This window comes from Vidua macroura, chromosome 3 (assembly GCF_024509145.1).
Source record: "Vidua macroura isolate BioBank_ID:100142 chromosome 3, ASM2450914v1, whole genome shotgun sequence".
NCBI classification, from domain to species: Eukaryota; Metazoa; Chordata; class Aves; order Passeriformes; family Viduidae; genus Vidua; species Vidua macroura.
This window is the reverse complement of record NC_071573.1, coordinates 23,562,064-23,585,742: the sequence shown is the minus strand read 5'-3', so window position 1 is coordinate 23,585,742 and position 23,679 is coordinate 23,562,064. Positions and strand designations below refer to the sequence as shown.

General features: G+C 44.1%; 1 protein-coding gene across 2 annotated transcripts in view; it reads left to right on the top strand.

The window, feature by feature from the left end:
* The first annotated feature begins 4,713 nt into the window (after positions 1–4,713).
* Positions 4,714–23,679, top strand: part of TGFB2 (transforming growth factor beta 2) — a 60,059-nt gene continuing 41,093 nt past the window's right edge. For both annotated transcript variants that reach the window (XM_053974348.1, XM_053974347.1), the window contains exon 1: positions 4,714–5,064. In XM_053974348.1, the coding sequence (XP_053830323.1) occupies positions 4,722–5,064 (343 nt within the window). In that variant the 5' untranslated portion in view covers positions 4,714–4,721. The remainder of the gene's footprint in view (positions 5,065–23,679) is intronic.

The following is a 23,679-nucleotide window of genomic DNA, read 5'->3' as shown; positions in this document are numbered from 1 at the left end:
GACCACGTAATTTTTAACTTAATAGGAAATGTGAAACCTTTACATTTAGTGAAGTAACTTTCCAGGTGTCCCTGTTTTTCTAATAAACAGTCAGTGTTTATTAAAAAAAAAATGAATATGTAAAAAAGACAGTATTGTATTGAATTAAAAGTGCCAAAACAGATAAGTTCTGTTCTTTCCCCATATGCACGCTAAGGACCCATTCCCACTTTTTGGGTTACAAAGCTTCCACTGACAGCAGCCTCACAAGGACAAGGCCATTTCATAGAGGCACAGGGAAGAGATAAATGTAAGCTGAGTTAACCTTCGGTGTCTGATAATCCCAGCAGCTTTTGAAACTAACAGGTAGTCATCAATAAAAGCTATTGTGGAATGAATACAAACAAAAAAGCTTAGCAAGATAAAATACAAAGCCATAATTGGGATAACAGTCACGAAAATTAACAGTAGGATGTAGAAGTTGAATTACCTCTGTAAAAGGTCATGTTATAGTTCAATTCTGTGATATAAAACTTCATCGAGCATTGTTGAGTGCCTGCAGTTTAGTTCTGCCATTTCTGACAATTTTTGATAGCCTCTTCCCGTGTGTTCCTCACTTTAGCAAGGTAAAACATGACACCTGTTTAAGTCTAGTTTGCAAGATTTCTGTGGCAAAAATAGCCTCCTTAAATGTGCAAGGGGGAGATTTTAGAACTAAGACCAGATCTATCATGATGTATATGTTCCAGGTATTTTCCATTTAGATTATATAATGGAAAGTCGATGTTTATGAATGTGGATATGTATTTCATTGATTTGGCTAGCAGGTAGGTGTCCCTTCCTGGAGTAAACTGGAGCAGCTGAGGCATGTGTGGTGGGCTTCTGCAGCTGCTGGGGATTTAGCCCAAGTGGCCAGGGCTTTTGGAATGGAGTATGCATGCCCGGGACGTTCTGCACAGCAAAAAACATCACCATGGTGACGTTGGGAAGTTTTAGGGAATCCAGCTTTGCTGCAGTCATAAGGCAAAATGGAGACGTGCACCTGGGTAAGCCTGACATCTTATATCACACTAAAAGGGTCAGAAGAGAAGCAAAAGGTTTTTCTCAGATGAGAAAAAAAACAGGATTTATCTTAATTATTTTCTTTTTTTTTTTTTTTTCCCTAGATGGTCTAAAAGACACTGAGGAATCATTGCCAAATCAGAAGAAATCTCAGTAACTTTAAAAATCTAGTTGGACTGGTTTGCTGTCAGCCTGGCTGGATCTCTGGCAGCTTACAAGGAGGGCTTCTCTGGAGCTTGGACTTCCTGCAGCTCCATGGGCAGCGTGGCCAGCTGGGCACTGAACACATGGGGGTTGATGGCCTCCAGCATCCCTGAGGCTTCAGGGTTTGTGAAAGACACTGCAAAGTTTGGGTTGGTTGGGTTTTTGTTTTCTCCCCCACTAATAATAAACTTTCAAGGATCAAAACTCTTTCTAATCTGGCAGGTTGTGTCTGCAGAGGAATCCTGAAATTTGGGGGTGAGTTCCCTGCTTGAGGAGGGTGTCCAGCACTGTCCCAATCACTGCTCTGAAGCCCTCGAGGTGAGTGGCACGCAGAGCCAAGTGTTACAGGGCTGCAGTTGCTGTATAAGGAATTCCTTCATGGTTTCAGCTGTAGCTTTTGGAGGAAATAATTTAATAACCCTTTTCTTTAGAAGTATTTGCGGTTGAGGTACCTCATGTAACAGAGCTGATTCCTCAGCTGGCTAGCAGTGGAGCTGTGAGATGTAACAGCTCGAGGAACTGCCCCCTTGGTTTTGTACAGGTGTGCTGCAGAAGTGAAACCAGCTGAGCCTACATGTTGAGCTTGCTTGTTTATTTGAGTAATTTTGGAAACGTTGCCATTCCTGACACTGCAGCTGTGTTTTTGAGGTCAGTAGGAGCAGGACATTGACATGTACAGCAGTAAAAGAGTGATGTTGTGGCAGAGAGGTTTAATCTGGCCTTGCAGGAATTCATGGATTTAAGTGGAAAGCACTATTAACTCTTGCATCATGAGGATGCAATCTTGGTTGCGTGTAGGGCTACACATACTCACATGCTGGTAAAGAATGAAGTTTACTTTTAGAGTCTGTGTGTGTACACATACCTGTCAAAAATATATTTTCATAGCTCCTCCATCTCTCAGAGAACATCATCGTCGCTGGTACCCACAGCAGTCCGAGGTTAGCTGGCCGTGTTGGCACAAAATTCCCTGGCAGCAGAGCCCTGCCAAGGCAAACAGCGTGTGGCAGCTCCATGCTGCTGGGTGCCTCCATCACCCCAGCACACAGCCACAGCTGCTCACAGGAAGCACTTTTACTCGCTGGGAAGGAAAAACTCACATTTAATTTGGGGACTGGCATTCTCCAGCTTTGGAAAATGTTTGAAAATTTTGCAGAAAGATCGTTCCTGAGGTGTGGTCAGCTGGAGGAAGCCTTCGGTGGTGTTTGGCTGGTTTGTGTCTTACATGATTCTCAGTGTGCTTCCAGGTCCCAGTCATGCTACCTCCTTTTTCCTGTGTGTGTTTACCTGTAATACCATTGGCAATGTCTGAGCTGTTCTTGGGAACACCTCTGGCCCTTTGAGTACCTCTTGTACATCTTTCTTCATCTCTGAAAACAGAGGTTCTTCAAAAACAGCCTTGCCCCACTTAGGATGATGTTATTGGAAAGTTCTGGCAAGTAAAACCTGTGATAACTTAATTCAGAAGGGAATGTAGAGCTAAAATGGGTGAGAGTAAAGAGAAACGCTACTTGATCAACTTTTTAAAGTTAATGTACAGTGGTGATAAATGAACTGTAAAGGAAAAGCTTTATGGCATTAAGTTGAGGGATGCCTAGTAGACTGTGGAGTGATTTCCCTGGGGCAGAGTAGGGTATGGATGGAGGCTGTGATGTTTGTTGGCCAAAAGAGGCAGCGGAAAAACTGAATTACAGGCATAGCCAGAGCATTTGGGGCTTGAGAGTTTCTGTCAAGTGCAGATGAGGATGTATTTGCACGCTTCTGACAGGAGAGGAGACCGCGGCAAAGGAGCAAATCCTCCTCATCTGTCGTCTCTCCCTCCTTGGCCAGTAGTACCGATTACCAAGGTATCCGGAGGACAGCGAGAATTGCCCAAAACACACTTGGAAGTGAAACTGAGGGGCAGTGCCGAGAAGCGTTCTGTGGCACAGCAGCGGGCAGAGCTGCCCTGCAACCGTGAACAGGAACGCGTCTGAGTGGTGTCCAAGAGGCGTGTTATTCTTCCTCTAACGCCAGAGTGCTATTTGGCCCAATTACTTTAATAATAGGTGCAAGAAGCACTAAAGCCTTTATTTAAAAAAAGAAGTAAAATAAAAGCCCGGCAGGACTTGCTTTTTCTTCTCGGCTCCGGGCTGCCTCGCCTCTCCTTGCCCCGGGCTGAAGCACCTCGGCAGCGGCCGTGCTGCGGCGAGTCCCTCGCCGGTGGCGCGGAGGGGAATAAATAGCCGGGCGGCGGCGCGGAGCCCTCCGCTCCCGCAGCCCCTCCACGTCACTTCGCAGCGAGCCGAGCACGTGGGGCGGGGAGATCGTATAAATCTCCCTCTCCCTGCGCGGCCGTGATGTTATCTGCTGGCACCCGTCCCCTCCGCGCAGGGAGAGCTGAGGGGCCGGGGGCGGCAGGCGGGGGGCGCCGGGCGGAGCGCTAGAGCCGCCGGGGACGGGGCCAGCCCCAGCCCCGCGGGGGAGGCCGGCGGGCGGGGAGAGCGGCGCTGCGCTGCGGCCAGCCCCGGGCGGCCGGCTCCGCGCCTGCGACCCGCGGGAGGCTGCCGGGGCGCGGCGGCGCTGCCTCGCTGACTGCGGCGCAGGGTTGGCGTTTCGGAAGGAGGAGGAAGAGGAGGGAGCTGGGAAGAGCTGTGCGGCGCGCAGCGGCCCGGGCGGGGGTGGGTCGGTGCATGCGGCGCGGGGCGCACGCAGCAGCCTGCGGGACGCGGCCGGACGGGGGATCGCCGCTCGCCGCGGGCGCCGGGCGCCGCCGCGGGGCCGGAGCCGCCGCCTGCCGCTGCGCTGCGCCCGGGCCGGGCGCGGGGGCCGGGGCTCGGCGCCGCCGGGCGCACACGTGCGCAGCTCTCGGTGCCCCCCGCGCCGCCGCGGGGGCTGAGCGCCGCCGGCCGCGGGGCGGTGCCGCTGCCCGCCGGGAGCCGTCGGGCGCCGCGGGCGCACGGCGGGGCTCAGCGCCGCGCCGGCACCCTCTCTCTGCCGGCTGCGGCAGCGCCCTGTGATACCCATCACTGCGCCTTCTCGCCCTCCTTTTTTTTTGGCTTTTTTTCTTCCCCCTTTCTCCCCCCCCCCCTTCAGATTTTTGTTTTACAGCGCGCTGAGAGCAGCCTCTCTGCCATTTACTTGATTTGCAGGTTTATTGTATCTATTCGGGGGCTTTTTTCCTTCTCGTTTTTTGCTGTCCGGCTCACTCCACACCCGAATTTTATCTAGGTGTAGCAACTTGCTTTTTAGTCTTTTTTTCCTTATTATTATTACTGGTGTTTTTTTCAGTAGCGCCTCCCGTGCGTTTTCCGATTGCGAGGCGCCCTCGCAGCCCGGTTTTTAAGAGCATTTTGTCTGGAAATCTCCCCTTTGTTTGCACAGATCCCCTTTTTATTTTTTGATTTTTTTTTTTTTTTTTTTTTTTTTCGTTCGTTGTTAAAGTCACTTTTTTTTTTTTTTTTTTGGGGGGGGGGCGCTGTATTTAAACACTTAAAATGCACTGCTATCTCCTGAGCGTGCTCCTCACCGTGGATCTGGCCACCGTGGCTCTCAGCCTGTCTACCTGCAGCACCCTCGACATGGATCAGTTTATGCGCAAGAGGATCGAGGCAATCCGGGGGCAGATCTTGAGCAAACTGAAGCTCACCAGCCCCCCGGACGAGTACCCCGAGCCCGAGGAGGTGCCCCCGGAGGTCATCTCCATCTACAACAGCACCAGGGACCTGCTGCAGGAAAAAGCCAACCACAGAGCCGCCACTTGCGAGAGGGAGAGGAGCGACGAGGAGTATTATGCCAAAGAAGTTTACAAAATAGACATGCAGCCTTTTTACCCAGAAAGTAAGTCCTCTGTGTTTGTGCATGTGTGCGTAATTTCGCCCCCGAGGCTTAGCGGTGCTCAGCACCTTTAAATAGCACCCCCAAGCATTGTACTCTGCCTTCCTTGCTCGGCTCGCTTGTCATCCTCAGCATCGCTTAGGTGGAGGCTTCTAGGGTTTAATTTAGGTGACGGGGTATCCATATGACTGGGTGAGTATGTTGTGGGCGATCACCTGTTGCCCCAGACTCGCGAGGTTTCCAGACCCCTCTGAAGTGACCCAGGGATTCCTCAGGGTGCCTCTGTGCCACCACCACGTACCTGAGCAGAGCTCCCCTCGCCCGGGATCCCACTCCCTCCCCAGCACCGGGTGTAGCTCCCCGGCAGCCCCGTGTATAGCCTCCAGAAAGAGCCAATATCTTTCCACTGCTCTTGTTTCCCTTGGAGTGTCTGGAAAGGGCAGGTTTCCATCTCTCCATAACTGAAAAGAAAGGGAGGTCTTAAAAAAAAAAAAAAAAAAAAAAAAAAAAAAAAAAAAAAAAAAAGTTGCCAGCTCGTCTTGTATGTGTCCCTTTAGAACATTGTCCCGCAGACTGCTATTCGCATTGGTGCTCAGAGAGGACACAGGCGTCCTCCCTCCTCTTTCCACTTTAACTAGCCTCCCCTTTCGGTTCGTGGGCACTTTTCATTTCAGGTACAGAAATACTTTTCCCTTCTGGGTAGCCTCGGTTCTTGGAACCTGTCTCAGCCCGTCTGCCTTTTGCTGTTTTTAACGACTTTCTGGTGATCCATGCCACGTTTTGCGCAAAAAAAAAAAAAAAAAAAAAGTGAGGGTATAAATGCTCTGTGCTTACCAAATCCACTTAGAGTGATTAATAATCGTAACGACGTGCCTTTTTGTTTTGGTAGTGAAGCTTAAGTGCATAGAAAAAAAAAAAAAGAAAAAGCACAGCACTGCCTTAAAAGAATCTAGATCATCATCATACCGAGGAAAGTGAAATACCAGAAGCAGAAAATAACTTCACCGTTCACATAACCAAACCCTAGTCCCTAGTCATTTCATTTAGCTTGCTTCCCTCCCCCACCACTTGATGCCCTATATAGTTGCTGTCTGTTTCTCAAAAGTACATAGCTCTTGCTTAAATAGATAATTCAGCCATCTTGGTAATTTTATCCTAGAGTTTCTAATTGTATTTTCCCCTTATTTATTTTTAGTTTAGCAAGTTGTAGCTTTGGGGCTTGCTCTGTCTTGCATGGGATAGTCCTAGGATGCCAGCCAAGGTATCTGAACCCCACGCTCCGTGCAGCTGCCTCCCTTTCTTCCTTTAGTCTTAAATGACAACATCAGGTACAGGACATCCTGGCAGTCAGAGGCATTTTATTATTGTAATTATGGCACCATCCTTAATAGCCATGATAAATACACTCCACCCTTGCTACCCTTGGGGAAGAAATACTTTTTTAAAAAAAAAACCCACATATTTGGAGCCAAAGGGGTATAAGCAGAGCGGTTCAGTGTAATTCATACCCGTAGCAAGAACACAGAAATCATGCTTGATTTCCACACTGATGTACTGTGTTATTTTGCTGGTGGTTTTGGTAGAAGTCAGCATTTCCTTTTGAGACCTGTTAGATCATACCCAGGGCAGAGGACCACCTATGGGCAAAGGTTAGGAAGACCTATGGCAGTGCCTTGGCTTGGGGAGTTGGCCCTGCAGCAGAAAGTCTCTGAGAATTGTAAAGTGCATCTGTCCTGGGCACATCTGTCCTCTCTCCTTGCTTCAGCAAACTGCAAAGAACCAATAGTCCAAAATGCAGCTGCATACTTCCCAGAAAGTTAAAATATCTGTGGTGTGTGACTTGGATGGTATTGACAGAAGAGTATCTATTTTTAAAACATTGTCAGGGGCCAGATTTGGTCTGAAGTATCGATAGAGGCTTTGGAGGAGTGAAGGAGATTGCAGGTATCTACCAACAGAGTGCATCAGACGTTTGGGATCCGAGGGCCAGCTCGCAGCACATCCAGCACTACTGTGCGAGGGCTGTCGCTAACATCAGAGTAAGTAGGTTAACTGTTTTTCCACTGCTCTCTAGTTATGCTGGATGGAGCGAACCTTTCCAAAAAAGACAGTAAGGAAGAAATCACTCCACCATATTTTAAAGGGAGAAATTGAAAGCACAGCTCTGGCGGCCACAGACACTTTCTCCTAGGCATTTCAGAGTGGACTTTTTTTAACTCTACAGTGTCTGCTGTGCTGGAGAGAGGCAGGAGAGAGAAGGGGATCAAGTGTGAATGCACTGGAGGTCAAAAGCTGCTGGAAGGCAGGCATGGGAAAGATCAGTGGTTCAGTTTTTACCCCAAGTTGTTAACGTTCAGAAACTGACTACAACCCAAGTATTACAAATATGCTCTAATTATACTCATAGTCAGCAATATATCACTACAGATCACTGATAGGTCTTCGTGGGGCATTTTGTAAAGTTCAGACTAAATATTTTTAGCAATGAGGAGATTTAAAAGGAAAACTATAAGAGATATTGTATATACCCTAAGGCATATTTTGTCTTAAATATTATCCTTGGCCAACTGTACTGTATAAATACAGTAAATATGAATAGAACTGGCAAGATGCCAATCTCCTGGGATGAATTTTAGTCAAGAAGGTATTTATGGGATATAAATAATACTGTGTCAACATTTAAAGAAGGGATCTGATTAGTTTTTAAATTATTCATATTAATCTTTTCACATGCTGTTAATTTAAGGCTCAAACTAAAGTTGTGCTAAGGTTTACTGATAGTTTGCACTGAGGAATTAAGGGGGCATCTGGCTTGAGAGTCCACTTGAGGTTAAGGACATATCGAGATCTAGGTGGAAATTCAGTGAGTCAGGGACTGCCTGACCCAAAGGAAACAGATGCGAAAGAAAAAATACTAGAGTTGTTTGGAAAAAAACAGAGAGCTTTTGTCTGTCAAGCATTCCTTGTGCTCAGGACAGTATGCATGTGTATGAGTCTAAATCTCTCCTAAGTCCAGGTGGCAGTCAGAATTTCAGGTTTTTCAGAGCAGTTTGAAGAGGAAGGTTGGATAAGGTGTTCTCTGAGCACAACATCAGAGAGTTCTTGGGAATTTTGTGCCTAGGCAAAGTTACCTGAGTGAATGCTTAAAACTGGTTACTGTGAATGCTGGATCACATTAGAAGCTTGTTACTTACCAGTTGTTTGTTGAATATATAGGGCCTGATACTTAAGCTAGGTGATGATTGCCATTGCACTCAGAGTAAACAGAAATTTAATGCCAAAACAATTAAGGATTGTGAATTGTAATGCTAATGAACAACGGGCAAACTTGAGAAAAACAGGCAACACATATATTTGGAGGTAAAGGCCTATTCTGTCATCTTCATTGAAAGCAGCTTTTACCACAGCCAGTGAACTGGTTTGCAATGATAGCTTAAGGCCAATGCAGGTAAATTTTTAAGTTTTCTGCATTCTTGAAGATAGGTTTATAAGTACTCATTAGCCTAAGAAAGCACAGTTCTTCTGGGTTTGCGCCTGGTTTTTCATGAGTTTTAAGCTACTTTAGTGTGAAGGAGCCTCCACGGGTTCCATCCTGCACTGGTGGTTAGGATTAGTCTTCTCAGGAGCTCTGTCCCATGAATATTGCTTTACATAGGCCATCCTTCTGCTGAATATTTGCCCCATGAAAGACAACATTATAAGCTGGCAGGGCACAATGACATGCTTCTGCTTTATCAACAAGGACTCATTTTACCAGCAATTATACATATGTGGGTTCCTTGTCTTCAGGGTACCAGAACTGCTCCTGCAGACAGCTCCCAGCACTGACTGCATCATTACCACAACGTTAACAGCTCACCTGTGTTTGCATTTAGCACAACACAGAGTCTAATATGACAGGTTTTCCCGTGTTATTAATTATATGGAAACAGACTCAGAAGGAACAACTTATTTTAAAACTTTCTAGCTATGCTGGACCTATGTTGTGCTCTGGAGAACCTCTTGGAGGAGGTGGTGTTTGCCGGGCATACTCTCTGCATTACAGACAGCACCTGAAGCAATGTGAAGGCTTTCCCAAGGAGGGACATGGGGGGAACAGTTTCTTATTCTTTAAGGAATGACACTTAATGCAGTCTTCATAGGTGGAATACCCCAGGAAATTGCAAATGGCTTTAGAAAGGCACAGGGTAATTTTCTAGACAGTAGTCCTCTACATACTGAGAGGGATAATAAAATAACATGCTCTGGTGCACTAATGAAGGGCAGCACCACATGTGCTTCCTGCCTGGCTTCTGAATCACCAGCCACTTTTACTGTTAGCAGGGTGCCAAGCTGGGAAGCAGGAGGGGGAGGGTCCAAGAGCCAGTCTGGAATGATACATGGTTCTTGATTTCCTTCCAGATTATGAAGCCTACAGAAAAGCTAAATACCCATGACCCCCCTCTTTAATACTGCGTGGTCAGATGAACTACAAGACGGGGCTATATTCCCAAGTCTTTTCCATAACCCTCCTGGAATTTCTCTCTTGTGTCTGTTTGAAAGAGGCACTTTTCACTGTAGTTTGGTGAGTGGGAAGGTTTGACAGAATCGTGGGATCATTTTGGCTGTAAAAGACTTAATGTCATCTAAGTACAAGTGTTAACCTATCACTGTGAGGTTCACCACTAAGCCTTGTCCCTATGTGCCACATCTATACTTCTGATTACCTCCAAGGATGGTGACTCAACCACTTCCTTGGGCAGCCTGTTCCCATGCTCAAAAGCCCATTTGGTGAATATGCAGCAGTGCCCCAGCTGCTCCCCACCCTCCAGCCGTTGACAGTGTGAATGTTTTATAGTCCCAGAGACCTTTCTGGAAATATGCCCTTGTCTTCTACTTGTGGCTGGAGATGTGCAGGGAGTGCCAGAGCTAGTGCTGCTCTTGCTGGATGTACTTGCAGGAGTAGTGTGAGTAGGTGATTGAGTGAGGAAAGCAGAGCATCATCTTCATTAGATACTGGTTTTAGCCTTGCTCCTCTTTGATACTCTGCATGAGAACTGTAGTGGCCATCAGGATGGCTGTGTTACTTTGAAGTTACTACTTCCAGCATTTTGCTGTCAGCTTGAGATTCCTGTCTGCACCAGCACCGAGGAAAAGGATGAATGAGAGAACTGGCTGTCATTCTCAGTGAGCTTCTTCAGCACAGCCCTGAAACACGCACAGAGCTTCACACACATGAACAGGCTCATTAGCATTAAGGCTCTGTGTATGCCTAATTAGCTTCCTGAGTTGGGGCCCAATTTATGGTGCATTTGTAGGGATGAACAAAGCCAGACAATTCAAATCCCTCTCACTGTGTTGAAATCTGTCACTGGGGCATGGGAGCCCTGTGAGAAGGAAATGCTTTACAGCATGTTTTAGAGGGGAAAGAAGAAACTCTTCAGTGATCCTGAAGAAGGCTGACCCTGTTGGGCAGCTGCTTCCTTTGCCTTTGCACTGATGTGCTATACTGCTTCTGTATTACAGATAAAGATAGGAACCCCAGGGTATGGTGACAAAACGAGTCATGAGTGAAGACACACAAACATTTTCATTCCTGTTGTGAAACCACATGCAGCAGGTTTTCAAGCAGGCAGTTTTTAGCTTGAGGATGATACACTCCCCAGGTATTATTTAATGTAATAATGTGTTACGGATGTTTCTGCTGGTTTGTTTAGATAAAAGGATTGGCTTGGTCATTTGTTTAGGGAAAGCTCGCACCCTGCCTTACACCACAGGCTGTTGCTTGCTTCCCCTTCAGTTTGTGCTGTGGATAGTCAGTGCCTAGCTCCAGCATCACTCTTAGTTGGCTTCCTGTAGTAGTCAATCTGAAGCAGCAATGTTTCTTCTTAAAACATCTCCCCCGTGCTTGTCCTTGCTGTCTGTGCCGTGTTAAGTGATTGCAGCTGGGCACCCGACTGTACAAAACATACAGCTGCAAGGTATAGAGGAGAAACTGAAAGATTTGTCAGTAACAAGACAATAAAATGTTGGGGGAAAAAGCCCTTAGTGTCAAGGATTGTGTTTTATCTCCTTCCAGTGTGACCAGTGGTGTTTGGATTTATGAATTACTCATGAGGCTGTTCACTGCTGTGGTTCTCTTAGCTTGAATGGTACGGGACGGGCTTTGCAGAAATGAAGTGCTAGACCTGGCTTTGTTAGACCTGTCTGGTCTTTATAGGTTTTTACATGTTTTTGGTGCTACACAAGTTGGTCCACAGTAGAGAAGTTGCTTCTTTGGATAAAAGAGCATTCTTTAAAACAACCAGGTTTTCCAAAGGGAACATGGCAGTTCATGCCACTGGGAAAGCTTCTGGCTCCTTGTGTTGGAGGGTTTGTTGGATGAGTTAAGGCAACTGTGCAGAGAGACTGTTCGCTCACTGAAGAGACAGGCTCTGCTGAAGTATATCTTGTGGTGTTGTTTGGGCTCTCTGGCATCCATGTTTGGCTTCCAGGAGATGCTGGACCTCACAGGCACCCCTGCAGCAGATTTGTGGTGGAGAGTGTGGAGAGGATCTTCAGTGTATCTCTCTCTTGTTCTGGTTTTAATTTGGACAGTGACTGAGGAATGCTTCTCATTTCAAGTGTGATGCTCATTGACATATCCAGGGTCTTCATAGCAGAGCTGAGCTTTTCCCCTCTGAATCCCCCTTAGGGAGGGAGTCTCTTTTTTTGTTATATAATACTGAGTACAGTGTGCTGCTGACTTCAGGTTATTAAAAATAACTGTATAAATTATAAAACATAAGTTGACCTCATAGCCAACCCTGCTTTGAGCTGGAGGTTGGACTTCCAACATGAATTAACATGTAATCCTTGAAATACTACATTTTAATACAAGGAAAACAGTGCATTGTATTTCAGCTTCCACAGGGTGGTCTTGATTCAAGTGTTACCACGTTTCTAAAGATATGCTATTTTCTGCCAGTCTTGGATTTGTCCCTCTGCTGTAGCTTTCTTGCACCAAACTCTTCCTGTTCTTCTCTCCTGCTGCACACAGTTTTATTTTGCTTTTCTTCCTTGAATGTTGCTTTTCCAATAAGCATGGTAAGTTGCATGAAAATAGACTACTGTATTGCACTTCAGCAAAAGCTGTGGCATAGTTTTAGGCAAACTGAGGAGGGGCAGGGAAGGAAAATGTTGTGATACTGACCTTTCACTTTGCTTGTTTGGCTCCTTCCCATCATATCTAACCCACACTGCACTGACAAATACCGCATCTGTCTTGACAGGCAAGTTCACAAATAACCATTCATTCATAACTTGGAGCTGCTGTAAGACTCCTTATGGATTGCTTAATCTGACAGTTGTGCATTTGAGCAGAGACTTTGAAGCAGACTTTGCAGAATGACCGTGAGTTCAGTCTGACTTTGTGAAAGCTAAGAGGGAGGTCTCGCGTGAAAGAGGATACTGTACTCGAGGGTGCGTTGCGTGTGTGCATGCGTGCACACACGTGCGTGCATACATTTTAGAGTATTAAAACATCTGTTGTTGCCAAAGCCCAAATTGGAATGTTCTGGGAAAGATAATTTAATTTTTAGCTTCTGGATTCATTTCAGTGATGGTAATTTCAACACTTCCTGGGGAGAGTCTATCGGTGGTTATGTGCATCAAATGCAGCAGTAAATCTGTCATTCTTTCCATTTCAGTTTTTCAGGCTTACAACTTCGTTATTTTTCCCTGTTTGGCTGGTGTTAGTATCCAATGTTTTCCCTGGCTTCATCTCTTTTAAACCCCTGCTTTGAATTTTAAAAGGCAAGCTAAGCCTGTTGAAGTTTCTTCTCTTACTTGTTTTTGTTTACTTACAGCATTTGCAATTCAGCAGCTAGCTCAGCTGAAATAGTGACGGTAATATATCTTTACCATAGTGATGATTGAAAGATAGGAATCAGAACATGTTGGTTTTTATTCCTTGGGGTGGAAAAAAAACCAATCCACAAAATCCCCCAACCCTGTGGGTGAACTTGGTAATCTCAAGGCTGAAAAACTAATAAGTGTAAGCAGCACTGACTCTTTTGAAGTGGTCAGAGAGCACCTCGCAATCACTTATTTGATGAAGGCTTCTGCAAGATAATACTTATTAATCCTGAGCCCACAGTTGTGTTTGCAGCTGATGTCCAGTACCCCAAATTGACAGAGCAGTCCTTGCTTATTTGAATGGGCATAGTCCAGTATGTATAAAATTACTTCTTTTGGGCAAACAGTCATAAAGATCTCTTGGGCTGCCAAGATGTACACTTAGAAGAACACCTGCAAAACTTTACATCTTCCAAAGAGCATGTAAAAACAATGCTGCAAATTCAGCCTCTTCTGATGCAGCAGTGGGTTGAAACAATGGCACAAGTGGCGATCAGAGCCTGGTGTTCACTAGAGCCTAGGGCAGGCTGCTGCTCCTTGTCCCATCTCTGCTTGGTCTCATGGGTGGCCCAGACTAGCAAAGCTGAGGGACATGTCTGCTCTCCCTGACTCTGGAGGGGCAGCTCTGCCCTTTGCATCATAGTTCCCGGCCTTTGTGCTTTGAGGCTTTGGTGCAGGAATTGATCCAGCTGACTGGAGAATAGTTAAACAGAGCACTTAATGAATCCCTAGTAAGCAAGATTTGTGGATGCCAAGGTTCAGGTCCACTGGCAGTTCATTTCTGCCTTCAAATGCCTGCAAGGGATAAAAGGGATATTTGCCTTCAGGGAAGCATAAATGATATATTGTATTCTCCAGCATGATAGGACATTGTAAACAGTCTGGAGATGTGTTGGATTTCTGCAGATCATTGATGTTCTCATTCTCGCCCAATCTCCAAGAGATCCAACCCAGTTTTCTTGGCTGTTGCAGTTGGCTCTGGGCCTCCCTGGCAGAGCAAGGGCTTGTATGTCTTGTGCCAATCACTGCTTTATGCTCAGATTTTTCTTGATGCACGCTTTGGAAGTGAAGTAGCCACATTTCAACACTGAGGTTTGCTGAAAGATGTCTGTAGGTTTCGCTTGTCGTGCTTGTTGCGTGTTTATCCAGCCCATGATGGCAGGCTATTGCAGCAGACACACATCTCTAGGTCTGTGAGGGGGGAACAAATTCCAGCTTTCTTGAAAATCAATCTGCTGTTCTGATCTGGTGGTGTGATAGGAACTGAGAGGCTCCCTGCCAGGATATACAGTGTGCAAAGCAAGGGAGCTAAGTGAGCAGCTTTGGCCCAGTTTGGATGGACTCGGAACAATTGTTGGGGGCCTGACCTTTCTCTCCCTCTTTGAATCTGGATTCCCCCGTTCCAGCTTGCATTTCTCCCTGATGCTAGGAGCCATGTATTTGGAAGTTTCACATTCCCCTTGCTAATCAGGGAAGAAAAGAGCCCCAAAAGAATCTAGAAAAAGAGATATTTATGAAGGTGGCCATAGTCTGAGTTACAACAATATCATGTGTCTGAAGGAACTTGCCTCCTTCCAAGCTGCAGTCCCATTATTTACCACACTGTATTGGGAAACCTAATTTTCTCTGGCTGGAAGTGTATTTGTTGAGGTGGAGTCTGGAAAGGAATCTGCCTCATGCACACTTGCCACCACTGGGCCAGCTATACATGTGATACAGTCAAACCTTTCCATTTCTCTGCCTTTTGAGAGTATGTTCCGCAGATTAAGGGCCCTGGTCCAAAGCCTGCTGGAAGTCTTTCCACTGGCTGCAGAAGTCTTTGGTCAGGTATTAAGTGTCATTCCTTTGTTTCAGGGAGTGGCCACATCTCCAGTATATATTGGGGTGTATTACTGTAATGTGGTGCTTTCCTCTTTATTGAGTTTCCACTGGAGACATTCTTCTGTGAAAGGCCCTGAAAAACAAAGACCATGCTGGAAAATAAACACCTTAGTTAGCTTTATTGATGGACTACATTTGTTGGCAGATGCCATCTGGGATCAGCATATGGTGGCAATATGGCAAGAACTGCAGAATGCAGAGAAGGAGGAATGAGTTAAAGTCCTGTACTTCTTAGGTATTCCACATCTTCCTCAGTCTAAAATAAATGACCATCTGACTGCAAAGGTCTTGGCAAATAAACATGCCATAATATATCTTTATCATCCTCCCTACAGCAAGTTTTTGTCTAGAAGTTCATCGCTCCACATCCAGAGGCTTCTTAGAAATATTTGCAAAATCAGACCTCAGTGCCCGGAGCAGGGAAGAATCCAAAGGTTTTGACTAAGAATGTGGCAAATCTCTGTGCAGTGGACTGTAAAGAAAGGTCAGGACTAAGCCAACAAGGTGTTTTTGTGTTACCAATAAAATCTTTAAAGTCAGTTCTGCATAGAGCGGGAGCCAGGAGGACCATTTCTGAAAGTCAGTTTGCTGCATTATATATTCTGAGTTTACAAGCTGGAAAGCCAAGAAGTTTGGGAACAGGAGTTGTGCTTATAGCATGAAGGTACATGTGGTTTTACATAAAGCCTCTCTCACTTGATGTGTCTCTAAGCTCACAAAATAACGAGTTAACTTCTGAGATACGTTTTTTTGCATGGATGAAGAGCTGGAGCAATTTAATTTGAGTCAGTAAAGTCACTCCAGATTTTTTCCTGTGATGTTGAAACTGGATTCTGTGCAGCAATTGTTTAGGCAAGAAGAACAGTCATTGAGGCCAGGGCTGTAAGCAGCACCTAAAGGAGTGGTTTCTTTGGCCTTTGAGAATCCCAGCCTTTTGTTCAGATGAAGACTGAGGCAGTTAAATCTGCTTTGCTGATAAGAAATGTTCCGATTGCTGTTTTGTATCATATTTGTACTACTACTGTATACTTCTCAAAGCCTGAAAGGACTCAACATCCAGCATGGGTTGTTGGGGTTTTGTGTGTTTCCTTTTTTTCAAAAAAGCAAAGCAAAAAGCTTGGTTTGTATTCCATCTATGTGGTACTTCCTGTGTCCTGGTGGGATGAGATTTCATTTGATTCAGGATACGAAACCAAATGGTTTGGTTCTTGTTTAATATAAGGCAATATTTTAATGTCACAGGATATAAAGTGCCTTAATTTAAGGACAGCCAGACCTGCAGGCAGCTTTCTAATTGAACCTGTATGTTGGCCAGCAACTGAAGGGGATGCTCATCTCAGCAAGGATGAGATGTTCTTCTCAGGATGTAATGTTTCCAGGTCTTTTCACACTCATTGCTAATCAACAGCTGATATCATACTTCAGAAAGGATGAGACTGATACTGCTCTAGGGAACTTTGAGTTATGATAGAATGGACAGGTTAAAAAAGCTGGAGGCCCTCATTATGGTCTTCTGATCTCTCTACCTGCATATTCCAGGCCACTGAGTTTTGAATTAATTCCTTTTTGAAAGGAAGTTCACAGCACACTTCGTAAATTATTCCAGTGATTAATTACATGGGCTATGAATGGGTAAGGATTTAATGGTTTAAACTTCAAGTTCTAGCATTTGAAACAGGTTTAAACCTTCACTTGCTATTTTGAAGACCCATTGTCAGATCTGTGGGCTTTCTCTAGGTACCCACAGGAAATGGAGGTTTTGGAGAGAGGAACAGATCTGGCTAAGAGTAAGCAGATGTGGCTGTTGGAAGACACTGCAGTAAGCAGCCAGGAGCTTGGCATGGGCTGCTTTATCCAGTTTCAGGTGTCTTTCAGATCTGTAGAATGTGATCAAGCCACATCTCTTTAAAGTTAAGTGTGCTGTAATCCATGAGATACTTCTTAGCCTTTTCAGTTATTCTCATGGTTCCCCTCTGAAACTCCTCAGCTTTATTCATGTTCTGCTGAGACTGTGGACAACAGTATTGGACACAGTATTGCAGAAGCGGCTGTGCCATTATCAAGTTACATCATGTTGCAAACTCCTTTAATTCAATACACAGTTCATGCAGCTGACTTTGGCAGTAACTTTGCCAGGAGCTTTATAAGAAGAAGTTAAAATTCATGCTTGGGTAATTATCCACCAGGGTCTCTCCCAAGTTCTTTTCAGAAGTACTGACTATCAGATGGAGTCTCCTACTTAGTAAGTATGGTCCAGTTTCTCTGTCCTACAGCTATATTACCACACTGAAAAACATGTACATGTTGATAATTCAGGATTTAAGTCACTCTCTTTTTGGTGCATCTTCTTTATTATTTAACACCCATATCGTTATTGAATCTGCAGTTGATCAGTAATGGTTTGGTTTCCTTCCAGATGATGGATAAAAATATTAGGGAGTAGAGTACAGTAAAATGGGACCTTTGTAGATGCTTTCCTCTCAATAATGGTTTGCTGTCTACCACTGTATTTTAAGTCTCATAAAAATGCAAGGCTTTGATTAATTTACTGCCTGGCCCTGTTTGTGTCCTGTTGTTCCTGTTTCCTAATGAAGCCATTATGTAGCACCAGCTTAAATGTCTTGCAGCTATCCAAGTACATTACATTAAAACAGTTGTCTTACCTACCCGTGTCACTCACTAAGGTACAGACCAGTGGGATCTCTTTTCCTGGAGCTGCTGTGGATTATACTCCCTTAGTTCCCTCTGAGCTCATTCTCATTCCCACACTTCACATATTTTTTCTGGGATCAGTACAAGGCTGACTGTGTAAGTGCGATATCACGGATTGCGTGTTTAGGATTGTGTATGAACATTTATATTCTGCTTCAAATCTTTAAGGTATTTTTTGATTTAGAATTTATTGAAAGCTAGTTTTAATAATTTCCATTCTTCCCTGGACAGCTCTTTAAAACGTCCTTATGCAAGTTATCCATGCTTACTTGTTTTACAGTGTTGTTTTAAGACCTTCTAAGTTGCTGCTGAAATAAAAAAAATCTGATCATTTTATACTTGCCTAGCTTTTGTATCTACAGAAGTAAATTTCATATTTCTGTACTACTATTTCAACAGTTTTTATGTAATGGAGGAATATCACTGTTAAGCATTAAGGAAAATCACTGCTAAGCTAAAGTAAATCTCATATCTAAGTTTCTTGGCCATGGAACTGGTCTTCCCATTTGTTTTTTCTCATCTGTTATCTGCATTTCTGTTTTCTGATGTTATAGCAGTTGTCAGCAGCTATTAGTTTTAGTTTTAAGGTTTTTCGTTAATATATAATTGTATTTTTAAATTTTATCTTCTTAGGGTGGCATTCTTATGGTTTCATTATGGGTCCCTGACAGTTTTCTAACCTGAGTGGTCTTTGTTGATTGTGTGTCATTTCTACTTGTCCAGCAAGCTAAGTGTCAGTCCATTATCCTGTCCTGTTTTCTCTGTAAGCACTTCTGTCCAGTTGATTCAGTTCATCATCGTATCATCTTTGTATGACTGTCTCCTTCATAATACTAAACCCATATGTTTAGTTCTTTGGGACTTCCTGATTTTGTGCAGAACCTGAGTTAGTATCTTCTACCTGAGCTTTGAATCTTGCCTGTCAAGCACCTTGCTTCCATCTTAAAAATAAATCAGTACTTATGTCTGGCTCTTTGAAGTTGCTTAGTTGTTGAAGTGCCAGCAACCTAAAATCAGGGTTCTGTAGAGACCAGCTCATCAGAAAGACACCATATTTCCTCAGGAACCAGGTATAAAGACTGCCAGAGTTTGGTGGCCCTCATGCTGGCAAAAGCACGAGGAGAGGTGCCACCCACCGCTGCAAACTGCAGAGTGGGTGGTGATGGGTTATCTGGGGCTTGTACCATTGGCAGCTCTTCCCTCTGAGAAGCAAGGGGCCAGACACTCCAGCTGTGAGGTTAGTTCTCTTGCCAGAAACCATAATTTTGGAAGGCAAATAATATTTTTGGGTTTCTTTTCCGTGTTCAATAGCACAAGACATGGGAGACCTCCAAATCACTGACTCAGTTGGTGACTCCATGTGCAAAGTAGTTAGTGGATGTGTTCTTCCTACCCCACCCAGAGGTCTGAGCCTTTAACCTAAAAAGAAATTTCACTTGTACTAAAAATAGTGTAGGGGGCATAATGGATCTGAAGTCATCCTAGTAATTGCGACTTAGTAAAGGACCTTGGCATTTGGGTTATCTGTACTAATAATAGGAGTTGATATGCTCATTAGCACTAAATTGGAGCTAACTCTAGCATGTATCTTCATGGAGCAATCTGGGTTGTTTCCTTTTTTTACAAGTTACTGTATCAAAGAGACTGACCAGTTACTCTGCATTAATCCTCTCTGAGTTAGCCATGATTCCATGGTAGCAGGATTTGTGGCTAGCTGAACACGAAGCTCTGAAGATGAGTTTCTCCAGGTTTTGTTTTACTGTTCTGTCCTGTCTGTGCTGCAAATTCTAATCATTCCATGTCCATCTCTATAGCTGTTTCTGGGCTCAGTGAGCAAACACATTTCCCATGGAGTAAATTTTAGGGATCTTCAGAAGTGGCCTGGGAGCTTCCTGGGCCAGCTGCAGTGAAGAAGCAGAGGAAGGAGTTGAAAACTGAGCACCTTTGCATGGGCAGACAGGTGTGTGTTCCCTGCTTGCAGGCAGCCAGTGGCACTGCTAGTGGCTGCAGAGATTTCCTGAGAGAGGCTTAAAATCTCTGTGCTTTTCTGTTCCTGATTTGCACTGCACCAGGGTGTAAATCATTTTAATTGTAATTACTGTTACAAAACAGGAAAGATTGAACAATTTTAATGTGGTTTAAAACTTTCACTTCCCTCTGTCTCTAGCATTCATCTGTTGTCTGCTGTCTTTATCTTAATCATTTAAAGATGTCTTGCCTGTGCTTTGAGTTTGTGAATCTTGACTTCTCTGCAATGAAAAAAAAAAACGTAGGTTTTTAGGTTCTTTTTTGCTTTTCCTTCTTCATGATACTTTTACTTCTTGTAAGTAAAAATAATTCTTTTTTTCTTTTTTTTTTTTTTTTTCTCCACAGAGTGAAAGGGTTGGACAATCCAATCTGCTTTTCTTGAAAATAACTTGCTTTCATTTCCTCCTCCAGCCAGGGAATAGTTTGGAAAGGCTGTTCTCTGGACCCTTGGCCGAGCAGGAGAAGGCAGCCAGCTGTGCTGCTTGCCAGGGGAACAGGAGCGCTTCCTGGCAGAGGTGGGGCGAGAGGAATGGAGCCTGTGCCGTGGGACTTGCTTTCATCTCCTCCACTCTCTGCAAGGCAGTCCTGAAATTTCCTGACCACTGTTCGATCTTCCAGTCAGAACAGCTAACTAGTGAGGCCCACTTGTATGGAAAAAAAAGCTATAAAGGAAGAAAATGCAGCTTGCTCTTACAAACAGCAATAGATTAAAACTACTAATAAGGGAAGATGGGTGCTCCCATGTGTCACTATTCACCTGGTGTGAGTGCCTGTTTTGTATAGTCATTCACAAGTATTTCTTATGTTAAAAATAAGTCTATGGTTTATCCTATTCCATTTTATTATTTTATTTAGCATATTTAGGTTTGGATGTGGATGTGCTGGAATGTTCTGATTCCCTTTTTTTTTTTTTTTTTTTCTTCCAAATTCCTTAATGCACTTGGATTTGTGGACTTGCTTTTGGAGCAGAGTATCTCAGCCCTGTTGCTGAGGTGAAATATTGGGCAGGAGTGCACTGCATTCTGGCTTTGGACTCCTGCAGACAAGCTGCTGTCAGCAACACTGCAAATGCTTTACTTCTTGGAGTATTCTCTGAAGTGAAATGTTGCAGGTTTCCTGGTAAAATCTCATTAAACTTAATTCCTTGGTCTTCATTGCTGGGGCCTTTATCAGAAATACACAAGCAAGAAGGCCTGTCTTTTAAGCCTCTGGGAAAAAGTTTGGAAGTATCTATCCCCTTTTATGGTTTCATCACAGACATGTTTCAGAAGAGGTCCCAGTGTGAAAATTACTCCCATGGAGAAGCCTTTCTTTTATTTGCCTCCAAGTCTGACTCGCCTAAATCTGTAACTGTTTGCTTGCCTTCTTCCTAAGGCACTTCAGTGATAGCTGGAGATGCCATGGATCCTCAGGCCACCTTTTTAAGTGATACATTCCTCTATATCTGTACTGGTTTAGCTTTTACCATGAACCTTAAGTGAAGTCAGCAAACAGTGAGAGGTTTGTGGCTTGGCTTGAAGTCACAACTGACCTACCAGTGGTGACAAAGCTCCTCACCTGAGGAGCTGATTCTGCACTTGCACCAAAAGTGATGCAAAATTTTTAAGCTGTACAAAACCTCAGCATTATAGGGAGACTTTGCTGATGCTCCCATGTGTTTTCAAAGGTGGAAGAAACAATTTGAGGCTTTGTGTTACATGCTTTTGTGAAAGTCTGGTTATGGCGAGGTGAGCTTTACAAACTTCTACTTTGTGTAAAAATTTGTGTCCCTGACTGGAATTTGGAAACCCCATGAGAGCTTGGGATCCCTTCTGCCTTAGAGATTTTGTTACAAATACAAAAATATCCATCTTACTTTTAGCATTGTGAAGCAGTGGTTGTGTTTTTGGGTATTGACAGCTAAGCAGGTGGGCATGAGCACTCTTAGTTTAGGGGCATTGGCGGATACTCTATGTTGTTTGTAACCTTTTCATTGCTTTTGACAAGGAGCTTTAAACTTTTATTGGTACCACCAAAGGAAAAAAATCTACGTGAAAGCAGTCTTGTTCTTCTATGCCGGAAAAAGTGAAAAATAGAGAAAGAAGTTCACTATGGATGTTACTTTTTTTTTTTTCCCTTTGGTGTTATTGAGAGGTGCTAAGTAAAACATCTATGGGTAGGAACGGTCCAGCTGGGGAGGCTGTAACTGCCCATGTTTAGTGAGTCAGGGCTCTCCACAGCTCCTGTAACAGAGATCCTTTTCTTTGCTCCCATTCTGGTCCTTCTAGTGCATCAGCCAACTTTCACCCCATATTGCAGCTGCTGACAGAGAGGTTTTCTGATGTGTGGAGCCAAGGGCCAACCACAATTTGTCCATATATTTACAGGGATCATTTCACTCCTCTAGAAGCGCAGCCAAGTATTTCTTGATAGAAACATGCTGCATCCATCTAACAACACTATCCAATTGAGGCAAAGTGGAGAATGCTGTAATACTTGTATTACAGTAGTTGCTGAAGTCCCAGTGAGAGATCAGGGCCCTGGTGTGTGAGGCACTGCTGATCTCACAGTGCTTTTCCCAGCCCTACAGACCTTCCCATTTAAGCTGACAAGTCAGATATTGATGCTCTGTGGTATTATCAGTTACGCTGCAAAAGGCACGCGTGCTTGAAACCAGAGATTTTCATGTGATCTTAAATATTTCTTCATGTGAGAGTGTTCATCATCTCATCCAGATTGCTTATCTAGGAAGTGATCGCACATGAGAAATGGAGAAACTTCGTGTGTTCATTCGCTGCTACTGGTCATTTTTTTGTTTTGGTTTGGAGTGTTTTTTTTTTTTTTTTTTCAGGGCCAGACATTAATCTTGGCCTTACAGCCCCAATAACTATTATTTCTCATCAGCAGCATGGTGAGTCTGAAAAGAGAAATTAGAGTCAAGAGGATATTTTCCCAGAAGATTACAGCAGTTATAATGGAGGTCAAACTTTTGGCTTCAGCTATTGGACTGTTTCACTTTAAACTTGAAATGCACATCAATGAAAGGAGCAAGTTCAAAGTTTAGCATGAGATAATGCCAGAGACTAAGGAGAAAAAAAAGCATATCATAGTAATTTTACAAAAATTCACCATCACTCTTCACACTGAATATAACTTTTCAAGCAATATAACAAGGAATCCCAAGATAATGAATCACCAGTGGAGGAAAATGTCATGCAACATAGTGTCCTAGTTTGGGGAATTCACAATCAGGCAATAGAATATCAGTTAAAATTATTTACTTTGTTGTTTTAAGCACAAGCTTGGTTTTAATACCAGAGGGAATTTACTCATTATACTTGCATTATTATACATGTCAATTATCCTGGTATAAACTCTTCTAACACAAGGCTTATCTCTTTAACTTAAGGATCTGTCATGATTTATTAGTTAGTTCCAGGATAGTTGCAGTGGGCTTCCAAGTGCATTACCCAGGAAACAGAATGCTTTGAAGAAACATTGTTAAATTTTTAAGTTAGCTGTTCTCTATGTGTGTAATTGGTGTCCTGTAAAAATCTTTCCCACAGGAAGGGGTTTAGAAGCCTGCCACTCACTCTGGATGCAGTGGGAGCTTTCTGTGCATGCCCTTGTTGTCTAAAGGTTTTCAAGAACTCATCTTCCCTCCTGCAGCTCAGAGCTACTCAAGATTTGTCCCTCATGAACATGGAAAATGGATCATCCACCTGCTTTCTGTGGCAGCTGTTTAGGTAGCTGGGGGCTGTTTTTATGTAACACCCTCAGTAGTCTCTTCTTGGCTGAGCAGCCCAACTCATTAGTCCATGTTTGATGGCTCGGTAGTAATCTCATTCCTCTGCAGCACCGAGGTGGGTAGAGGTTCTACTCTAGCTAGGAGCCACTGATAAATGCTGGCTCAGGGCAGTTTACCAGTCCTGCAGCCTACCTACTGTCTGTTTTTGTTTAGACCCCATTTCCCTCACTTGCTAACAGGCTTGTCAGTGTCCAAAGTTACTGAAGTCAAGATAAATGTCATCTGTGGTTTCTCCTCTAGTTGTAAAAGTCTGTTATCCAGTCCTGAAGGCACTTCAGGTTGTTTGGAGACTAATTGCTTCTGACAAAGCCATGTGAGCAGTTATTCAACTCCTT